The 23,074-nt window shown below is 38.6% G+C and overlaps 1 protein-coding gene across 1 annotated transcript in view; it reads left to right on the forward strand.

Annotated features, from left to right (window-relative positions):
• ABCA1 (ATP binding cassette subfamily A member 1) overlaps window positions 1-23,074 on the forward strand; it is a 78,075-nt gene that overhangs the window by 28,312 nt on the left and 26,689 nt on the right. Inside the window, 16 exon segments of the mRNA XM_018565471.1 lie at window positions 1,388-1,501; window positions 2,998-3,189; window positions 8,608-8,691; window positions 11,470-11,725; window positions 12,327-12,466; window positions 13,637-13,753; window positions 15,099-15,296; window positions 15,814-16,019; window positions 16,346-16,522; window positions 16,919-17,141; window positions 17,287-17,508; window positions 17,966-18,170; window positions 18,478-18,590; window positions 18,593-18,777; window positions 19,817-19,948; window positions 22,398-22,537. Coding sequence (XP_018420973.1) covers window positions 1,388-1,501; window positions 2,998-3,189; window positions 8,608-8,691; window positions 11,470-11,725; window positions 12,327-12,466; window positions 13,637-13,753; window positions 15,099-15,296; window positions 15,814-16,019; window positions 16,346-16,522; window positions 16,919-17,141; window positions 17,287-17,508; window positions 17,966-18,170; window positions 18,478-18,590; window positions 18,593-18,777; window positions 19,817-19,948; window positions 22,398-22,537 — 2,704 coding nt within the window.

A 23,074-nucleotide genomic window follows, 5' to 3' on the forward strand; every position in this document is an offset into this window, starting at 1 on the left:
GTTATAAAAATGGATAACAAAATGGAAAAAAGATATATTTGCACCACACCATGGTCATTTTACCTGCTCTAAGTGAATAGTAAAAGCGAGAAACACAGGTACATTGCCATAATTGCCTTCATCTTCTAATAACTTCCAATGTTTTTACCAGTAGGTGGCTAAACTAAAGAGCAGTCTAGCTGTTGGTTTCCAGCATTTTTTTTTATATTAACCTGACTGATCTACATATTGTTTGTGACATTATGAGATTAGGAATATTATTTTCAAATAAATCATATTAGATGTCAGCTAGATATGTAGAAGTGGAAGGCAAGGACAACAAAACTGTATGTTGCAAGGGTAACCAAAGTGTGCTTACTTGGGGCCAAAATCTAGTTTGTAGTAAGTTGCCATTTTCCTTGCCCCTGGGATAGAATCGAGTACTTCTGTAAGTAGGATTTCTATCAATTTTCTCCTTTTTATTTTTGACCTGTTTGTTTTGGGTAACTGTCTTGTATAACATCTAATTGTAAATATATGCACTGTGAATACTTTTTCTTCATAATAAATCATTCATTTATTAAGTTCCTGCCTTTTTCTGGTATAAGAACCATATATGTTCCTGAGGAGGTTCTTTTAATAATTCAGTACCTTATACACGTCCGGCTAAATTTAAGTTTGGGGTCTTTGTAAGTTATTCTGGGTATTATATCCTAAATTTGGAATTGAGTGTTTAACCAGATTTGGTTTGGTGGCAGCAATCTGTAGATTAGACGGAGTGGGTGGTGTGTAAGCAGGACCTTTTATCATTATTTGTAAGCCCTCACGGGCAGGGTCCTCCTTACCATCTTGTCTTAATTTGTATTGTGATTGTAATGTCTTCCTTATATTGTAGAGCGCTGTGCAAACTATTGGCGCTATATAAATCCTGTATAATAATAATAATATAGATTCATATAGATGTTCAATGCTGGTCTTTTTATTTTCACTAAACATAAACAACGAACCCATACAGTAAAAAAACATGTACATATAGTAAATTTTGACTGTATTTAATATAAGACATAGTACTCCTGTGCCCAGGGGCAGCAGTGAAATGGATATTATCAAATGGAAATGGATTAATATCAAATATCAGTTCATGCAAAACTTGACACAAATTCTGACATATTCATTTGGTAAAACAGCATGCCTGTTTGACACATGGAAGGGTATGGCTTGGGTTGCCAATGTATGTCCACAGGCAGAAGTTGTATTAACATTCCCCTGAATGAATCTTAATGGTATTATTTCACTCTTTGTTTTTTGTTCAGCTTCCTATATTTAATATATTTTTGGTGAACATTGTATCGTTCTCATGCTCTCATATAACATAAATGCATTTCTGTTGTCTTTTACAGGCTTAAAGCTTAAGGACTGCTTAATGGATAATGAGAAATTTACTACCTTTCTTCAGCAAAACATAAGCATGCCTCCCATTGTAGTGGAAGAGATAATGAACGCAGATCTGAAAGTGGAACAGGTACTAGAATAAACAGTTTATACATATTATTAATTACCAAGCCCACCCATAAGCGATATTTAAAGTAGTATTAAAGGCTAGTGTTTTTTTACCTTAATGCATTCTCTCCATTAAGGTAAAAAATGCCCAGTACCTTTCTGTGTCCCCCATCCCCCCTACACTTACCTGTGTCACTGCTGCCGGTCCCCGAAGTGATCCTCTGTTCCACGAACTTCCTGGTGGCGGGGGAGGATACTAAGATACTATAGGCTCCTTCTGCCATCAATCAAACTGTTGGGATGAGAGGAGGGGCGTGGCCTGCCACAGGTCTGTATGTGTCTGTTGACGCACACAGCTACTGCCGGCACGGCCGCGAACGCGCTTGCACGGGTGCCTCCACAGTAGCTGCTTAGCTGATGGAGGCACCCATGTAGGTGGCAGGGGGGAGAGCGATGCAGGGACCCACTAGAAAACATGGAATTGAAAAAATAAAAAAGTTAAAAATAACAAAGAAACTGCAGACAAATAAAAAAGGGAAGGAAAAGGTTTATTGTCACTTTAAGTATAGTCTTGTCCATACCACATTAAAGCACTTTGTATGCTCATATTCAGGCTGTGAGATCCCTGAGCTATATTTTCCAGCCTACACCCAGTTACAACCAAGGCCATATTGTTTTTCAGTAGGCCAGATGAAGTGGTACTGTTCCAACCACTGAAATGTTCATATAATTGGATAGAAATGTGTTTTTAACTTTGGGCAAGACAAGGGCCTGTGTCTTAAGCATTTTAACTAATTACTACTGATCCTATAGGTTAGTAATAACTAGCTAGATTGTATATAGATTTTGCTTCATATGCATAGTGAATATACACATAACTTAGTGAGACACAGGAGTTAAAATTGCTAGCAACCAGTGACACATCACTGATTCTGTGTGTATTATTTATGAGGCCTGTCCTAAATTCATGAAGTGTTGGTCCTAGTTAAGTGAAAAGCTGCATCTTCATGAATATTAGTTGGGAAATTCAATAAATGCACGCATTGTGTCTATTGTAGAGTGTATTGTAGAGAGATACTTATTAAAACTATTGCCCCGATGGAAATGTATGCAGCAGAGGTCTATTTACAGTGGAGTAGTGGTTAGCACTTCTGCCTTGCAGGACTGTGGGTCCCTGGCTCAAAGACAGGGACCCAGGGATACTATCTGTAAGGAGTTTGCATGTTCTCCCTGTGCTTGCGTGGGTTTCCTTCGGGTACTCTGGTTTCTTCCCACACTGCAAAGACATGCTGGAAGGTTAATTGGCTCATGTATGCATGTGAGATAGAGACCCTAGACTGTAAGCTTCTTGAGGGCGGGGACTGATGTAAAGCGCTGTGTAAATTGTCGGTGCTATATAAATACCAACAATAAATAAATATTTGCTTTGTTGCTTTTTTTTCAATATAGCCATGCAAATTATAGATAGGACTGATATATTTTACAATGACCCTAAAACTGCTTTCTTTGTTAATTCAGGTTTTGGTGTCTGGGTTTCAAATACGGTTGAAGGATCTGTGCAATAGCTCTAGGCTGACAGAATATGTCACCATTCACAATGAAGAATTGGCAAAAGTTAGCCAGGCAGTAATCTGTGCTCTTCCAGAAGACAAGCTTAACCTGCTGGAGCATGAGTTCCGTTCCAACATTGATCTTTTGAAGCCTATAATGGTAGGTAAAAATATGGCATCTTCACATTGGAGCAAGTTCAAGCACTTTCTGGCAGTGACAGAGCTAACCTACTCAGTCTCAGTCACAAACTTTCTTATTGTCAAAGAAGTCCACCCATCACAGTGATTGGCCAACAGGAATATGGGGGATGCAAAAAGTAGAGGGAGGTCCTGGTCCACGTGAGATCTACCAGAGTCCCCTCTGTGGCGGAATGGTTTCAGAGGCTGAACAGAATTCAGGAAATGGAGGAACTAATTAATATCTGGCAAGATATCTAAATATACTATTATATGGTCACGCTGGATACATTTTAAAACTACAAACGATTACTTACAGTATTTGAATCCTTCAGCCCAGGCAGACCTTGTGTGGACTATCATATAGTTCATGGGACATCAGAATGTGAGGGCTAGGAGAGCTGTATAACCAGGGGCAATACAGTTGGGACTCTGGTAGTTGGGTGTTGAGGTGGCCCAGCCCCACGGAGGACACGTCCCCTCTTCTCTCTTTCTTCTCTATTCTTGGTTCTCCCTACTCTGCCTTTTTCTAGTGTTTGCACTTTACTTACCTGAATGTATTCTCACTGTATTGTCCATCTTGTATGTAGGTAATTCAGGATTTCCTGTTTTATTTTATTTGGGGGATACTAGGATTACACTATGCAACTTGATAATGTCCACGGTTAGTAACCCCCACTACTCAATTTGCAAATTCCTGAAATACTTGGTTTAACTCTTAGAGTTAAACCTTTGGCAACCTGAATCTTTGTATACTTCCATGTTATCTAAATGTACTACTGTTGGCACTTTCATGTTCCATTTCTGGAAAAAATATATTTATATATTTTCAGACTGTGGTAATTTCTATCTAAAACGTTAATAAAATATTTGTGGAAAAAGAGTAGAGGGAGACTTCTGACTCTACCAACCCAGCATTTGGCTGTAACAGAGGTGAATGGGGGTTGCTCTAGATACCTGCTAGCAACTCTATTTTTTTAAATGAGAATAATTCAGTCTTCGAGACATAATACAAAGAGATGGAATTCCATCCACTAGCAGATTTTCACAGAACTGTATTAGTTTGAATTTCTTCCCAAATGACAAGTATTAGCACTTATTAAACTCCCACCCTGCCCCAAACCTGTAGCCCCAATAGACCCCCACTAACAATCTCCACATTCCCACCTAGGACTGCCAGCCATCCACATGCCCCCTTCCCCAATGAGCGTACAATTTCCTCCCCCCAAAAAACAAAGGTTCAAGAGCATCAGTGGAGAGAGAGTAGAGGTGCTATATATCTGTTTGCCAGATAAATTAGTGAGTGACATTATGCCTTATAATGAGTGTTTTATTTAGCGGAGATAACCTTATTTCAAGTAAACAAATTCCATAAGGAGATGTGACTTAGCTGCATGACTAGCTTGGTCCTATCCACATGAAGATAGTGTTACATAGCAGAGTGAGATAAGAGGGCATAGTGAAATGTGGGTAGTGCAGGGACACCGTGACAAGCAATCAGTATGTAACTAAGGTCACACAGTTTAGCAGTGCTTAGCAATCTGATAAGAAAAATGCAGAGCTCACGTCCTCCTCTGGCTATGCCCTCCTCTGGCTATGCGGGATGTAAGAGTAATGTAACCCTCAGTGACAGATTCAGATATGACGGGGCCAGGTGCATGACATTATCTCAGCTAGTCATCATTTAATGGTACATAATGGTACATATCACTGTTTTGCCTGTATTACGGTTTTACTGCCCTATTCACTAGCCAGCAGGCCAAGTAAAATATGAGGAAGGCAATAAAGCTTTAGTAAGACACAAGTGTTATAGTCTTCTAGACTACGCACTTCTGCCTAGTACATTTCCTCCCTACTGTCAAATGTACATTAGAATTCTAGTGATGTGGCTGTTTTGTACCAGTACATTGGACAATACTGATCTGCTAACCATTGTTTCACAAAGTACATTTAGTATTGCTTTATAATCTATTGCTATACACTAGCTTGCTCTGTTTCCAAAGAGCTGCACTGGAACTGCTTCTACCAACTGTAACATCTGCATGTAGTTCTTTTTCATGCTTACCAAATGTGACATGTGGCTGGTTTATACCAGCAGCTGCGTCATCAAAGAGCCCCTGGTGTACAATGTGTCATGAGAAATGCCGATGCAGATGCACTGAAAACAGTGCATTGCACTGTAACCTTTTTTTCCCAAACCTTATTGAAATGTCATGAGTGGCACAATACGGGGGGTGTGAACTGACTCCATAGTGAACAAGGCAATTGGCCTTGTCTATGCATTAGGACTTATCCAGCACAGCCCAACACATCTGGTGTGAACGTGCCCTTAGTCTGATTTTAAAAAGTTGGGATTGATTTTGATCAGTTAAAGGTCACAGCATTTGTGCAGTGAAGTTAAAAAAATGCAGCGTGAAAATGTTTTTGAAAAAAAAATAAAAAAAATAAAAAAAAAAATATATATAAAAGCCATAGAGATCACCACCCCCTTGGCTTAGTTGGTGGCTGTGTTAGGATAAGTAAGATAGGAAGTGCCGTTGTAAATGGGCACATTGAGATACAGCCCTGAAATTTACAGGGTTAATTGGAGGACACATTTGCAGGGTCAGCCTGCTAGAGCCAAATCTCAGTGGTTGCTTATGGGGCAATGTCTTACTGAAATATTACAATTCCTGCAAAATGATTCCTTGTGAAAAGAAGAACAACAGAATTACATATAAAGCAGCACAGGGGGCACTGTATATGGCAGCGGCAGGGGTGCCCACAATTTCTGTGTTAGGATCTACTTTTCAAATGACGAGCTACATGAGATCTACCAACGGAAAAAAACAAACTCCCTCGCTCTCTCTCTCACCTGGCTGTCTCTCCTTGTAATCCTCCTGGCTGTCTTTCCTTGCTCTCTCTCTCCTGGCTGTCATTCCTCGTTTTTTCTACTGGCTGTCTCTCCTCTCTCTCTTTCCTGGCTGTCTCTCCTCACTCTCTCTCCTGGCTGTCTTTCCTCTCTCTCCTGTCTGTCTCTCCCCGCTCTCTCTCCTGGCTCACCTTGCTGTATTTTGCAACAGGCTGTGTAAACGAATATTCTTTGATGTAATACATAGCACTTCAACCACCAGTATCCACCAGAAAGGTGTTAGGGGGCTTGCCTCAGCAGACTCAGGCTAATAGGTAATCATGTGTGCACAGCTAAATAAATATACCAAAATGGAATAAAGGGGCCGCCATCCACACCCATTGTGATCTACCAACATCAGCTTTGAGAGCTACTGGTAGATCACTATCTACCTAATGGGCACCCCTGGTATATGGGCAACAGCATTGAGCATCCAATCGGATTTCCCCTCTTATCAATGACTGCATTCTGAATATTAACATATGATTGTTTGTTGGTTGTTTTTCAGTGCTGCACATTGCTACTTTATTTATTAAATGAAATCTGTACTGAGAGAAATATTGAGGGTGAAATTGTTAACCTCCTTCTGAAAATGCTTGTTGCCTGGTTGTCTCTGCCCTCAACACGTGTGGAGTAGCTGAACTGGAGTAAGCACTTGACTGTAAAAACAGACTAAAGTTGGCCACACTATACAATTTGATTGTACAATCTCTGTGCAGTCTTCTTTCGAAAAGGCCCTTGCACTATATTGTATGATTAGATTGTATAGTGTATGACCAGCTTTAAGTCAGAACTCCTGATCTGTATATCTGTTGTGGGTCAGTGACTGACATTTTCAAAAAGAGAACTAAGTCATTACAGCCCACATCTTTTCTCAGTACAGTAAGTAAGCCTTAGTATCCTCTCTTCAGTTCAGGCTCCCCAATAAGCCCAGCTCATAGATGACATGATTGTCAGATGTTCCTTCCTCTTCTACACAAATGCTATTATTTAGTATGATATACAGTTACTATACTGGTGATAGACTGTTGAAAATACTGGAAGTCTTTATAATCATGTATAATTCTTCATTCATTACAACAAAAAACATTTCCAGAGCTACAAACTATCCATTTACTCTGCAAACATTGTAAACTGTGGATGTGTACCTCCATCCACTCACAGTGTGTGCTTTGGTTTGTGTGTGAACTGTGATGTGAAGCATTCTTTGACACATTACCCAGAGTTCAGCGTGAGTTCCAAGAATCTATTAAGTCACTGTGCTCCAGTTCAGTCAGTATCATGAGAAAGTGCCATTGTTCTTCAGTATTTCACTATTATGTACTGATGTAATGGCTATTGAATAATTGCACAGATCTTATGAAAACTGGTCAAACACAGCTTAATTCTTAGCTGAGTTTTCACAGAACTCTTGTGATTACTTTTGACCTTTAGTATCTAGAGTTTCACATTATTTATGCACAGACAACAACAGAGTGAGACAAAAAAAAGGTTTCATGACATCAAAACGTGGGCTTTCATTCACTTCAGGTGTCTCCAGTTTACATTTGCATGCATATGAAATAATTTGTTGATGAACCCTTTACTGATGGACACATTTCATTACATTAATAGTAGTTACAATAACTCCAAGGTTTGCTACCCTAGAGACTACAATTAACGAAAGCAGAACTCTAGCCAATATTTTGTTTTTAATAGAGTAGAGAAATCATAAAACATCTTACAGATTTATATTGCTGTGTTCCCTTTAGGAAGGTGTTACTAGGAATGAAAGCGAGAAGAAAATCCAAAATGTACCAGTTGTCACTGGAATAAAAGTAGATTCACTGTCTCTGAGATCATAATTGATAGGAATCTACCTTACAGATGTGAAACCTGACTATATTTATAATGTTCTTTTACCAGAATGAATAAAACATTGCAGTGTGCACAAAGAAGCTGTTGCTCTTCAAAGTATATTTAAAGCCATTTTTTGGACAGAGTTGGTATTGGCTTAGATAGTTGACACAGTGACAGTGCCCCAATTGGAAGATTTCCCCACAACTCTTGTTATTGTGACAAAAACAACATTTTCATTTCGGCATATAGATATGCTAATGCAAGACAACACATATGACCTGATAAAATCATTTTATGTATAGCTAACATGGTGGTATGTGTATGGTACAGGGGTTAATTTTCTAAAGTCAAATAGACTGTTCATATTGGAAGGGAATTTTTACTGTGCATTGGAATTTTCCCTTAGTTAATGCGGTGGAACTCTTCTGACTCCCATCATCCTTTCATGTGCAAGCAAAAATCAACCCCTATAGTCTCCATGAAATGTATGATGGCAGTATACACTTGTATTTTATTATGTGCATCTGTAAGAATCTTGGTTTGTTTTTTCATTTGGAAATTGTGGTACTGTAGAAGAACACTTTGTGATGAAGGAGACACGTTTATTTTTGGAAAAATTAAGGATTGCTCCAAGTAACCAGTGGTTTCTTCTTTTCGTTCTGGTAATTATAGAAAGAAATGTCATCAAGTTCTTTCCCTGTCCTGAGAGAAGTTACAGATAACTTGCTGCACAGCCTGGGCCAACTCGCCAAAGAAGTAAGTATAGGGTTGAGTCTTGTAAGAGCTTGAGGGTATGTTAGAGTCACTCTGTCATCATTCATTATCCCAACCACAAACAACTAGCTTCAAACTGCTGCAGAACAGTTGTTTGAACGTGCAATATATATCTAGCTTGTGCCATGACGAAGGGCAGAATGTTGTGTGCTATTTATTCTCTTGTGTGCCTGAATTTATGTAAGTTTGGTTGACGAAAACCACATAGCTTTTTAATCACCAGCAACAATAAATACACTGGCCATTTTTCTGCTAGTTTATTGTTAGACTATAGCACCTTTAAAACGAGTTGGGAAATCATGTGCCAAAAGAATCTTTAAAGGAAAACTAGTCAGAGCTTGTTTTTCTGCCTTCTGTTTTACAGGCTGCAGAATTTTATTAATAAACCATTTCAAATTATTTTTAAAAGAAACATGTACCAAGATGATATGTAGGCTGCCATTACTGACCTCTGCTAGCTGCCTGGATGTAATGGTGTTTTAATGTCTTACTTGTTTCTGACTTTCCAGTCTGCATGATTTTTTTAGGTCATTCACTCGGAAAGTACTGTATGCACTTTTGTTTTTATCATCAATGTCAGTCCCCTTACTCAAGTGTTCTTTAGGCCAGCTTACCACTTATGCATTGAGGTAATGCATGTTTTAATGCAGTCTAGCGCAACACATACAGTATACTGCAGTGCATTGCGGTGCTATTTAGTTTAAATGGCACCCATATGCAGTAAGCCAGCACACATTTAACGCACCTGTGTTGCAGTGCACCTCAACGTTTGTTAATGGCAAAATTGGCACAGGCCAAATAATCGGGTTGCCTTAATGCAATGCATGTTATCGTACTGCTTGTCATTGCACTGCAATTGAACATGGTACCAAAAAAGTGTGAAGTGGGCCTTAGCATTTCTTTTTTTATCACTTCACAAAATTATATATTTTGGGATTATTTTTAACTCATGGGATATGTCAAGCAGTTCTGCTTTTTACTATGATTTCTGCTTTAGTGAAACACTGGGCTTTCCGAATGCAGCTAACTGGAGTGAATACATTTAGGGAGTGCGGTTAGGTCAAAATTTACTGACCAATTATAGGTATAGCACCAGATTCAGATGTAAAATAATGGCAGTGAGTGCAGAATTAATTAGGAAAAGAATACAGAGTTAACTATGAGGGTTCAGCTTTCTTATTCTAATACTATGAAACTTATCCAAATTGAACTACAGCTAACACATTTAGCAAACAAGAAACGTTTTTAAATAAGAAGCTCTGCTGGCTTTTTGTTTTGTTTTGCTGTCTTTCTCTAATATGGGGATTTGCACTTACTTATTTCCCCAGTGACCCTCTGTCACAGGGACAGAAAGAAAGGGAACCTCCCTAATGGAAATTCCGACAGCACAAGAAAACTTGAGGTCCCAAGCTTTCCTCACTTTATCAAACGAATGTATATGTCCCCATTGGAAAGATTCCCTGTCCCAGTAAACATTATTACTGGGGAAGGAAGTAAGCAGAATCCTCCCTTTTGGGAACACAGATAACAGTGAAAACCTGAGAGTGATTCTACCCCTTCCCCATTTTATCCAATAGCCAAAAAAAAAAATATATATATTTTTGCCTGGAAACCTTTAAAAGGCCAGAAACATCAAATAAATAGCTGTAAAGGTTTCATACACATGGAATCTACATTCCTGTATAGTATGTGTAGTAGTGAAGGAGCTTGTCTCACCCTCCCAGTGCTAACCCTAATTTATAATAGCTAGAATGATTCAGTCAGCCTTTGCTACTTTTTCACCCCTTGCATGCTCTCCGTGCTGCATAGTCATGATATGATTGGGAATAGAATATGGTAGTAACTTGGTAACCATGGAGCTGAATTGTTCAATACAGTTAGCTGTATTGTACGTAAAACCTGTAACTCTCCGACCAGCAGAAACTTGTCTAAAGGGATTTCTGTACAGCTGCTCCTTGTGCTAGGCGGCCCCCAGGTCTGGGCAAGGAGTATAAAAATTATGGACAAAGCATGCATTTCTCATCTTGCTGATGTGGCTAAATGAGACTTTAGTAAAACAAAATTGGCAGCAGTCCCAGTGTGGGCGTCACAAACATTCACATGCTCTGGAGGAAATTTCTGTCTTTTCTTTTCATTGTACAGAACAATCTGTGCTGTTTGTGTCTTATTTCTCTCTTTCTCAATGTTTACTGAACTGACCCTACTCTCATTATTGTCTTACTGGAAGTTGCATTTCAATGTCAACAAAAAGTAGCACTATAACACGTTAACTGGCTGGAAGAAGGTCCACTGTTCAGTTTTCACTTACAAAAGTTGTGTAACATTATGCTTTTGTTCCATTTTAGTTGAATTCAGAACACAGAAAACATTTATTAGTAGCCTTTATAGGATAGGAAAAAGGCGCCTCGTAGCAGCAGAATTGTATGTGTGCTATGTACATAGCAGGAAGCTTCTCCTTATCCTCCTTATCCTGCATGGCTGGAAGTCAGCTGTATGTAGCATATTATCCCATGCTTCTCAAAGTACATGAAATATTCACACTTATTTATAGTGGAGGCGTTCAAGGAATTCCCCACTCCTGGTTTAGAATTGGGCCAAAGGTGTAACAGCCTACAGATTGATGTAGAAGAATTAGGCCTGTGGAGGTTTAATTGATCCAGTCTGTCTCACCTGTAGAACTTTGCATGGAGAGGCTTAGGCAATGTCCTAATTTAATTTACCTTTGGCAGAGCCTGACAGAAAGTTTTTTGATCCATTTAGGTTATAACTATGAAGAGTTGGGCAGATATGAGGCAGGAAGTCATGTTCCTGAACAGTGAGAATTCCACTTCTTCACCAACCTCTTTATACCAAGCCGTATCACGTATTGTATGCGGCCATCCTGAGGGAGGAGGACTGAAGATCAAGTCCCTCAACTGGTATGAAGACAACAACTACAAGGCACTCTTTGGAGGCAGTGAAGGAGGAGAAAATGGAACAGAGGAAGAGTCAACAACTGCCTATGACAACTCTACAAGTATGTAAATTCCTATTAATTGACATAGTTCTGAAATCTTTCACTTTTATTTGCATTGTTGTCTGTTTTAGAGAAGACTAGAGATTGTGGATTAAACTATTATTTCTATCACTGGCACTTTCATGACTATGAGGTTATTGGGAATGGGTAGTTTGGTAGGAGCTACTGTTATATCAGATTAATGGCTGTGCTTGTATCTATTATATAATCCATTAATGGGTTCTGGCTTTTTGTCCTTTCTGGAAAACTTTGCCACAATATATATGCTTTTATACTGTACTGCATATACATTCTATGAATTAATAATGCTGTATTATTACAGAGTAGTAGTTTAGAGTAAACTGAATATACTCTAGCTTGCTATGTGGTCATGCTTGTGGATTCTGAGCAATAGCTATTTAGGTAGAAAGCTATTAGACCTCATTTATATAGGGTATCAGCACTGCCCACAACAAGCAGTCAGATTCTTGCTGCCATTGTTCAAACACGTTACAATCTAACAGGTTGCCATGGGCAACAAAGACACTTTTAATTCATATGATGTCTATTGTGCTCGATCAGAATTGTTGAACTGCACTAAAATGCTATCTCTTGTCTATAGCCCCTTACTGTAATGAACTGATGGTGACACTGGAGTCCAGCCCACTTTACAGAATGATCTGGAGAGCCCTGAAGCCTTTACTGGTTGGCAAAATCCTGTATACACCAAGCACTCCAGCTACACGCCTTTTAATGTCAGAGGTAAGAAACCCAGGAAATGTTTTAGTTACTGTTACCAATGTGTAAAAATAAGATGAAACTTAAGTATCTGATAGGCAGTCGTGGTTCTTTATCTGTGCCTGTCGCTTTCCCTGACATGGCATGCCAAAGAATGTTCTCCTCAGGAAGAATATCGTATTCACAGAGCCTAGTGGCATTTTCTTTTACACCACTCAGCGCATAGACCAGTGATGTCTTCTCATATACAGAACACTGTGTTTACACTTCCTGCACAAGGAGTTTTGGAACAATGCTTGCATCCTGTCAGGTGACCTCTCTGCCATGTACTTGTGTGCATTGTATGTTTGTGTTACAAATCACATGGACATGCTGTCATGCAATGCCTTACTTAGTTTGCTTTGTAACATCTACCAGTTTATTCCTTTGCTTGGCATACTCGTGTTTAGTATAACAAAACAAATGATTGCATACTTACACATCTAATAGCTTCTTCCCCATCCTGCATTTTTTTAATTCTTAACCAGTCTTAAAGGGAACATTCATTTTAAAGTGTACAGAAAGTGACATTTAGATTGTGTTGTGATATGATAGAAGCACTTACCTCTCACTGGGTAGATTTACCATAATAAGCCCAGACTGCTTTTATGGACCAAGGCCCTACCTTACCATTTAGGTCAGACATAGACTAGTAGATATGTTTGTCCCAAAGTTTACTACCATCATTCCAATCTCAAAGACATAGTAAATAACAAGTGACTTGGGAGGGCACAGGCACATTACAGAAGTTAGGTGCTCTTTGTTAAGTAAGGTGTTCTCTGTAAAGTACGCAGGACTGTGCAATCTAGCTTAGGCTGTTTTTAGGTTCCTTCCTAAGCATATTCTATAAATGATTTTTTTTACTGTACATTTTTACTGTACATTTCTTAAAGCTTGTCTGGGTCATCAAATGATCTCGCTTTCTTTTTAGTGTATATGTGTATATATGAGCATTATGCGTTTTTGGTTGAGTTGTACACAGAACTTTAAAGCCAAGTATTGAAGTTTTTTGTAAATTTGTAAAATAAATAATATATGAATATTACTACTTAATATATTTACCACATTCTGTTGGGGTTGGTTTTATGATAGCTTAACATGTACTACATAATGTTACCAAACAATTTCACTATTTTGTACTGTGGCTTTATTCAGGTCAACAAAACTTTCCAAGAGCTGAGCGTGTTTCGGGATCTTGGAGCAATGTGGGAGGAGGTTCGGCCACAGATTAAAACATTTTTAGAAAGCAGCAAGGAAATGGATCTCATTAGGGTAAGTTTATCTTTCATAATCTACATTGGTATTTAAATGTATTAGCGTATTACAAAAATGTTTGGATTTTTATTAATAGTCTTTCATTAATCAAGACACGCTATATAATTACTTCTGGGGAGGGTGGAGAAAACAGTAGGGTGTATTCAGGAAATTCATATATGTAGATTTTGAGAATCGGTAGAAAAATCGGTTGGAAGCATTGTACTAATAGGATTCAGTATATTTATTGCAAGTTAATTGCATCAAACACTTTTGTACTGTACCCAAAGCAAAAATATTTTCCTTCATTGGGGATACATAACCTTTTGTTTTGCATTTGTAATACCAGTGGATGATAAATGTTTAGCCAGAAATGTCTTAGTGACAAATAAAACCATTTGAACAATTGTATTAAAAAGCTAGGTTGTGCTGATTGCTTTTTTCTATATGAGTAGATTGTAGCACTGATGTATCTATCCCTAGTTGACATACAAATATGGTTTATGTAATGTTTGTTTAAAAGAGACCTATGGGGTAAGTGTTTTTCCATATAGTTCTCTTTAGGGTCACGGGAGGACATATACTAACCTCCTCCCATGACTGCAATATACCTGGAGCGCCGCAGCCAGGACGGATCCCGACAATATTATCGCGATCCACCCAGCTGCGTGAGTGACAGCTGGCTCTGCCTATCTAGAGGCAGAGCAAGCTGTGCCCGCCCCCTCCCCTGTTCGTTCCTCCACTCAGCGCTGGGGGATCAGAGAGGGGAATCCCTGCAGGGAGTGGTGACTCACAGTCACCGCTCCTTGCAGGGAGACGATCGGGAAGTGGGCGAAAGGGAGCAGATCTGCGGCATGTTTCTGCTCACTTCCCGATTGATAGAGATGACCTGTGACAGCTTCTTTGTCGCAGGTCGGCTCTAACTATGAGGATGAGTGGAAATCACTCACCTCATAGTTCGCCTTTAATAATCTAACTACATATATTTGACATCATCTAGAAACATTCTACTACAGTCAATACATTTGAATTCAATACAGGGAACTGGATTAAATGTTTGCAAAAACTTTCATCTAGGCAATCTGGTTTAATATTTTCATAAAAAAGTGTAATAAAAAGAACCGTGTATTAAAGGGATTAAAGGGAAAGTGTGATATTGCCGAAAACACACATCTTTTTTTTTTATTCTAGCAACATAGTTGATTCAAGTTAGAATTCTATGCAGAAGTATTGGTTGACTTCTACAGCCAGTTACATATGCTGCCAGATATAAAGTTACAGTAGTAGGTGGTATTTTAACTATCCTATATGTCATGAATATAACAACCCAAAATCAACTATATTACAAAAAAAATTCTTTCAGACTCTGTTGAGCAATAAAGGAAGCAAACAGTTCTTAGACCGCCAACTAAATTCAACAGGCTGGACATCAGAGGACATCTCTAGGTTCTTGGCCAAAGAATCAGCAGAAGCCCAGGATGCAAGTAGAGCCTTTTACACCTGGAGAGAAGCTCTTAATGAAACAGACCGTGTTGTACTTACCATGTCACGCTTCATGGAGGTTGGTAACAGCTTGGAAATAAGCATTCATTACACTTTCCATGCTTCCTACCATTTTGAAAGTCTTATTTGATTATTAATAAACTGCGGTTTTTAAAGTACCCAGTAGACATGAGAGACAGCAATCCACCCATTAAAAATGTTCAATTATAACTGCAAACATTGATGCACTTGCTTATTTCTCCCAAGCTTGGGGAGACATATTTTCCAGTGTAGCCCCACTGCTCCAGACACCTACACTAAAATTTAAGAATGGTGGAAACTGGGTGAAAACTTCTAGCTTGCTAATTTTTGTATTCTTGTGGTGGTGGCACCTGCTGTGTCTCTGTGTCCTGTAAAAGATGAAGGCTGCTGATATCTTTGGATACCTTTTCAATTGGTGGTTTATTGTTTTAACCTTTATCCGTTATATTGCAATCATAATCACATCCATTTTCAATTCAAAGACTAATAAGGCAATTTGCATTACAATGATGGTTAAAATACAAGGTAATTATCTGTAACATTTATGCTTTCAGTGTGTCAACCTGGACAAGTTGGAAGAAGTGGATACTGAGGAGATGCTTGTTGATAAGTCCACGGAGCTTCTAAATGAGAGAAAGTTCTGGGCTGGTGTAGTCTTTATGGATCTACCTGAAAATGACACAGAGTTGCCCCAACACATCAAGTATAAAATCCGCATGGATATAGACAATGTGGAGAGAACCAACAAGATTAAGGATGGGTGAGAACACCAACATTATTATTTTTTAAAATTTTAATATTAATCTCTGCTCTACTCAGTATGATCTCACATGTCCAGAGTTCACAGGAGAGATGATTTGCATATCTTGCTACTAGTTCCCAGCAACTAGATAAGAAGCCAGTGATATGTTAATCTTGACATTGACTATGTTTGATTTTTTTTTCTGATGTTGACAATAAATTTTCTTAGTTGGAAACTTTTGTTTTGAGCTTACTAATTGTTCTTTTATACTATTGATTAGGGTCTGATATATGATATAAAAATCCAAACAAATAGTTGACAACTCCTTTCAAATTTATTATTAGCTATTGGGATCCAGGTCCTCGTGCTGATCCTTTTGAAGACATGCGGTACATCTGGGGAGGGTTTGCATATTTGCAAGATGTTATTGAACAAGCCATCATCAGAATACAAACTGGAACAGAGAAGAGGACAGGAGTCTATGTCCAACAAATGCCCTACCCTTGTTATGTGGATGACATGTACGTAAAAACTGTTTGTCACTGTTGCTTCTTTAGAGCATTCAATCAAGTTGTTAGTTTTCTAATTAGAAAATCATGGAAGAGTATAGGAAATATAGACACCTTATTTTGCTCCTTAGAATATTAGGCACATATTATATTTGAACTGCCAGTCGTACCTTCTGCTCATAAAAATAGTAGTTTCTACACTTATATTAGTATTTTTTGATGAGAGAGCTTTTTGCTTTCAGTTTTTTTAAATTTCACTTGATCTCTCAGATGTGCTCATTTTCCACCTTTGGTGTGGAAACTCTTGGCTTCTTGAATGTAATGGGGTGGTGAAATGAAGGGTATAAGAAATGTAAACTGTAGCTCTGTCTTAGTAAAGCTTCTTTAGACCATCTTTTTACTTTTCAGATTTCTACGTGTTATGAGTCGTTCACTACCCTTGTTTATGACCTTAGCCTGGATCTATTCTGTAGCTGTAATTATCAAGGGTATTGTTTATGAGAAAGAAGCTCGTCTGAAAGAAACAATGAGAATTATGGGTCTCGACAATGGAATTCTATGGCTCAGCTGGTTTATTAGTAGTTTCATTCCTCTTCTAATGAGTGCTGCCTTGTTGGTACTGATCTTGAAGGTAATTTCAAAGGATCATTTAGATAATATTGCTATGTTTATATCATAGAATACAGAAAAATAAGTTACATAAGCTATTATAAAATGCAATGTATGTCTAAATTGCAGTAATTATATTTAACTTTCTTCCCAATTTTTCTTACCAGATGGGAAACCTTCTGCCGTACAGTGATCCAAGTGTGGTCTTTGTCTTCTTGTCTGTATTTGGAGTAGTGACCATTTCACAGTGCTTTCTGATCAGCACCATTTTCTCAAGAGCCAACTTGGCAGCAGCTTGTGGTGGCATCATCTACTTTACCCTTTACTTGCCTTATGTTCTGTGTGTAGCTTGGCAAGACTACGTTGGATTTACTCTCAAGATTTTCGCTGTAAGAAAGTTATTTTCTGATATGGCTCAGGTCTTAAGCCTTTACAGTGCAGTTATATAAGCTTGCTGTTAAGAGTAGGCTTTGAGCAGAAATAACATGCTTAATGTAAAATGTAGTCTTATTTGCTATTTTAATTTGTGAGGTTTAGGACCTTTTAGATTAGAACCTTGTGCAATCATAATATTATACAACATATTTTTGTTTGCTTAAAGATTCTTGGTACTGTTTATTAAAATTAAGTAAGAGAGAAGTGTACCGCTTATATCAGATTACCCCCTAGTCTTCATGTAGCTTAGAGAAATACTTTGAGCTTTGATTGGTGACAGCCATAAATATATGTATTCTTTTAGATTGTTTGATTGATATATATATATATATATCAATTATTTTTCACTAAACTGTTTTAGGTTTTCGGGGTTTTGTGATTTCATTAAGTTGACTACATTTGTTTTTGCAGAGCTTTTTGTCACCTGTGGCTTTTGGATTTGGATGTGAAGTTTTTGCCCTCTTTGAAGAGCAAGGTGTCGGGGTGCAGTGGACCAATCTTTTAGACAGTCCTCTCCAAGAAGATGGATACAGTCTCACAACCTCTGGCTTCATGATGCTTTTTGATACTCTTTTGTATGGAGTGATGACTTGGTATATTGAAGCTGTCTTCCCAGGTAAGATGTTTTTTTTTAATAATGTGGTCAACAGTTGTTATAGCATGTTACAGCATAATATATTGTATTATATATGAAGGATATGGCCCACTCATTTTTGTTTTAATGGAATTTTAGCATCAGACTTTGTTTTGTAGCCCCTGGTAGATGTTTAACCCATGCTCAGTGATTTTAACTTATGGGAGAAAAAATATAATCCATTTTCAAAAGAGATTAAATATAGTAGGAAGGGAACACATTCTTTACAAAATGCTTCTGTTTTATGCCTATTGATTCTTCATCTTCTTTTTATTGCGTAACCATATAGGCCAGTTTGGAATACCTAGAGTTTGGTACTTCCCGTTTACAAAATCATATTGGTGTGGAGAGGAACCTAAGAAGGATTTTCACCACCCGTCCTTACAAAAAGGATCATCTGAAGGTAATCACATTAAACACAGATAGAAGAAGAACCCGTTCACCTTACTCTAGGGGTCTCCATCCAGAACCTGGTGAAGATTTACCCTAATGGCAAAAAAGTGGCAGTGGATGGCCTATCACTGAGCTTCTATGAAGGACAGATCACTTCATTTTTAGGACACAATGGAGCTGGAAAAACTACAACAATGTAAGTAGGGTACTTTTCCAGGCAACAAGTTACATCAACCAGTGGGCTGTTATACTGCAAATAATGCATATGTTCTAAATGTAGAAGGTAAATGTCCACCCATGTAACATTTTTCTGAGTTTTACATTATCTCATGCATCCAGAGTCACCATACCTTTCCTGATGCTACTAGATTAAAACATCTTGTTACATGATTCTTTCCTGTACATTTGCCCTTTCTGAGAACTACAGAGGGCAGAGATCAAAAACACAGAACAATTTGGTCAGCATTTTTACAAGCTCAGATTAATAGCCTGGATATCAGCAACTGTAATAGTTTAGCAGATGTGGCAGCCTTGTGGCCCCACATGAAAACGAGATACATTTAGCAACGCTAAAGCTTCATGTTTGACTGGGGATTAAAGGATAACTATGGGGTCAGTGCTTTTCCCCATAGTTCTCCCCAGGGTCACGGTTGGACACAAACTAGCGTCCTCCCTGACCCAAAGCTCAGTATACCGCAAGCTACAGCTCGCGGTATACTGAGACCGCCGCAGCCAGGACGGATCCCGACATTACTGTCGAGATCCACCCAGCTGCGTGATTGACAGCTGGCTCTGCCTATCTAGAGGCAGAGCAAGCTGTACCGTCCCCTTCCCCCGTCCGTTCCGCCAGTCAGCGCTGGAGGATCGGACAGGGGAGGGGGGAATCCCTGCAGGGAGCCGTGAGTGACATTCACGGCTCTCTGCAGGGACAGGATCGAGAAGTGAGCGAGCGACGGTATGTGTTCGCTCACTTCCCGATCTATTGAGCCGACGTGTGACAGTTTCATTGTCACACGTTGGCTCGAACTATGAGATTTTCACTCACCTCATAGTTCTCCTTTAACTCTAGCAATATAATGTTAAGGCTAAATGCTAAAATGTTAAGGCTAAAATATAAGTTTTGCTAATGTAATAGGGCTTACATTTACAAAAATGTGTGTTTTTTAATAATGCAGGCAACATACTAATAATGTTAAAAACAAAACAAATGACTTTTTTTCCCTATTTTATTGAAGGTCCATATTGACTGGATTGTTCCCGCCAACCTCCGGCACAGCTTACATAATGGGAAAAGACATCCGCACAGAGCTCAGTTCTATCAGGCAGAACTTGGGAGTTTGTCCTCAGCATAATGTACTCTTTGATATGTAAGTATCCAAAATGCTTTCATCTTGCTTTACAATTTGTATATACTCGGTTTTCCAAACAAAGAAGGCCTTCAAGGAAAAAACGGGGGGATTTCACTCTTTGCAGCTATGGCTTCCTGTGACTGCCAAGTGAAAATTGTCAGTACTGCATGAAAAACATTTGCCAGATGTCACCACAGTTTTTCTGTTATATACTGTATATGACTACTGTGCAGGAAGATACAGCTTCTGAACAGTCATGGATAGCTACCATCATTTTCTTACCTGTAATTCCTGGGTATTGTAAAGATGGACCCCATTGCTAGTGTCCCCAAAGTCTGCCATTAAGGTGTTACATTGTAAAACTGATTTCCAGCCTTACCTTTATTCTTGTACAGTTGTACAGGGTGTTGTCCTGTGCTGAAATTCCTTACTCTTGTTTCACTGTACACATTGAGCTTCTCACAGTGTGCATTAGAGGCTGCAGTAAGTCAGATAGAGCACGTCTCATGTTCTGCCTGTAAGGACATCTAGTGTAATTTAGCTCTTTCCTCCCCAGCTGCAAACTGTGCCTGGCCTGCCCTTTTCATTCATTGGATTTCAGCTCCAATAATTATGGAAGCTCACCATGATACACGTGGGCATTACCTGTCAACTCTTCCAGACTGACATCCAACCATGAAGACATGTTATTTTTTGCAAAAGTCCTCCCAAGAGTCAACCCACTGCTTGCATTAGGGCTGAGGGCTCTGGAGAGGTGTACTGAGGTAGGGAGCTGTGATGTTTTCAGAAAGCTATGTACAGCACCCTGCTGACCCTCCAACCAGCCATAATCTGCCTGCATTGCATAGAGATGATGATGTCACTGGGTCCAAAATAAGGTATGTAATGAAAACCAAAAGGTATATATAAAGAGAAACAAGTATTTTCAGAAGGGGGGCTCAGCAGTGTGAACCTCAATACTTTATCTGTGCAGGCACACTTTAGCATAGCTACATAAATGTACAATTGAATAAGTGTTTACGAAGCTAAATATCTTTCAATAGCACATAGGACTTCAGTTCCCATTATTATAGACATTTAAAGAATGCAAAGGGAACTACAGGCAACTTGTTAAGTCACGTCTGCAGAAAAATGAAAAGCGTGGAAAATATATACGTTGACACCTGCATATTTTCCCATGTCTTAATACTTAATGTGTTGCCTGGCCTTCTGTAAGGTGACTTGTAGAATTGGTGATTCAGCTTTAGTTATCTGAGGTGGTTTTTTCGCAATGAACAGAATGTGATAATGTGTTCATTTTTACTCTTTGTGCATTAGTATGCACCTCATACAAGATAATGAGCTAATCTTATACTTTAAACCTTGTAACAATGCTGTCGGTGTTTAAAGGACTCATGTAAACTCATAAAAAAAAATATATATATATATATCTATATCTTTAGTTGATATTTTTCTCATATAGAAACATGCTTCCATTTTATCATTTAATTCTGCTTTACAGTAACTGGTGTATAGCGCTTTGCAAGGAGTTTGCATGTTCTCCCTGTGCTTGCATGGGTTTCTTCCAGGTACTCTGGTTTCCTTCCACACTCCAAAGACATGCTGGAAGGTTAATTGGCTCCTGTCTAAATTAGCTTGTCTTATATGTGTGTGCAATAGGGACCTTAGATAGTAAGCTCCTTAAAGGCAGAGACTGATGTGAATGTGCAGTAATGTGTAAAGTGCTGTGTAAATTGTCGGCGCTAAATAAATACCAATAGTAAATAAGTAAAATACATAGGTGGAAGTTACTTGCAATGAAAATCATCTGCCAAAAAATAATCAGTAGATTTCAAGATATAGACAGCTAAAATTATATAAGTCCTTTCTTGTGAAAGTCAAGCTGGGCTGCACCCTCTTGCCTCCCAAACCTCTGTGTTGGCCAGTGAATCAAAAGGGAGACAGAAGGAATTTGAGCTAAGCTTCACTTCTACTGGATAAGTTGGGATTTGACTAAAACCTGAGCTGCCTATAACTCTGGATCAATGTATAGTGGTGATGTGGTTTACAATGAAGGCAACCTCTTATGCATTGGTTTTATCATATTCTCACTTTAAATTTCTTGGGTTTGTTGTAGATTTTTCTAAGCATTATTTACTTAGTTTAGAACTGTTTATGTAAAATAATAGGTCATGCATGTAGAAGATTTATGTGCATTTTGTTTTATGTCAGTGTGTACATGTACATTACCTACATTATTGTACTGTGTAAGTTTTTCTCTATTTAAATGAACTAATATATTTAGTTCCTGCAATTTAATACTTAGCAAAATTCATGAGAGTAGGGGTTCGCATGTGTCAGTGAACTTAGTCTGCCAACACTTGCAAGCCGTAGGCCCTTTTACATGAGTGTGTGTCCGTGTCTCTGGAGCTTCACTGAGGCATGCGGATATGCTTCCTCATCTGTGCCTCTCTACATTCCCCTCTAGGCTCACTGTTGAAGAGCACATCTGGTTTTATGCACGACTGAAAGGACTCTCAGAAGAGAAGGTAAAAACAGAAATGGAACAGATGCTAATTGACGTTGGACTTCCCAATAAGAAAAAATGCAAGACAAGTCAGCTGTCAGGTAATATATATAGAGAATGTGGATTAAAAAAATTTACTTAATATACATCCATTTACACTTGTCCTAAACCTACAACAACTTACAATATTTTCTAGGGAAATTACATCATTCAGTCACTGTGTGAACTGCAGTGTTCCCAGGATCATTTAATTCCAGACTAAAGCTGGTCATACACTGATAGACTTTTTTATGAATGTATCTTGCCAGAACATTTGATAAGGCCATCAGAGACTTGCAGAATGTTGTTTGAAATTCCATTTGATTTCAACATTCGATTTTGGAAATTCATGGAGTTTTTCAAATAAAAAAACTTTGTTGGAAGTGGTTTGGTGGCTGATATATGCATTTACAACTGCACCACCACTTTGGTAGATGCATAGAGTGACACTTTGGGGTTGATTTACTAACCTTATAAACACACCACGAACATGTATACACCTCTTTAGTGTGTTCCCTCCCAGCATGATCTATGGGTGGAATATAAACACCTTTGTAGTGTGTACACACCCAGCAGGTGTGTTGTGCAAAGCCAAGCAT

This window comes from Nanorana parkeri, unplaced genomic scaffold (assembly GCF_000935625.1).
Source record: "Nanorana parkeri isolate BGI_ZX_2015 unplaced genomic scaffold, ASM93562v1 scaffold850, whole genome shotgun sequence".
In the NCBI taxonomy this organism is placed as follows: domain Eukaryota; kingdom Metazoa; phylum Chordata; class Amphibia; order Anura; family Dicroglossidae; genus Nanorana; species Nanorana parkeri.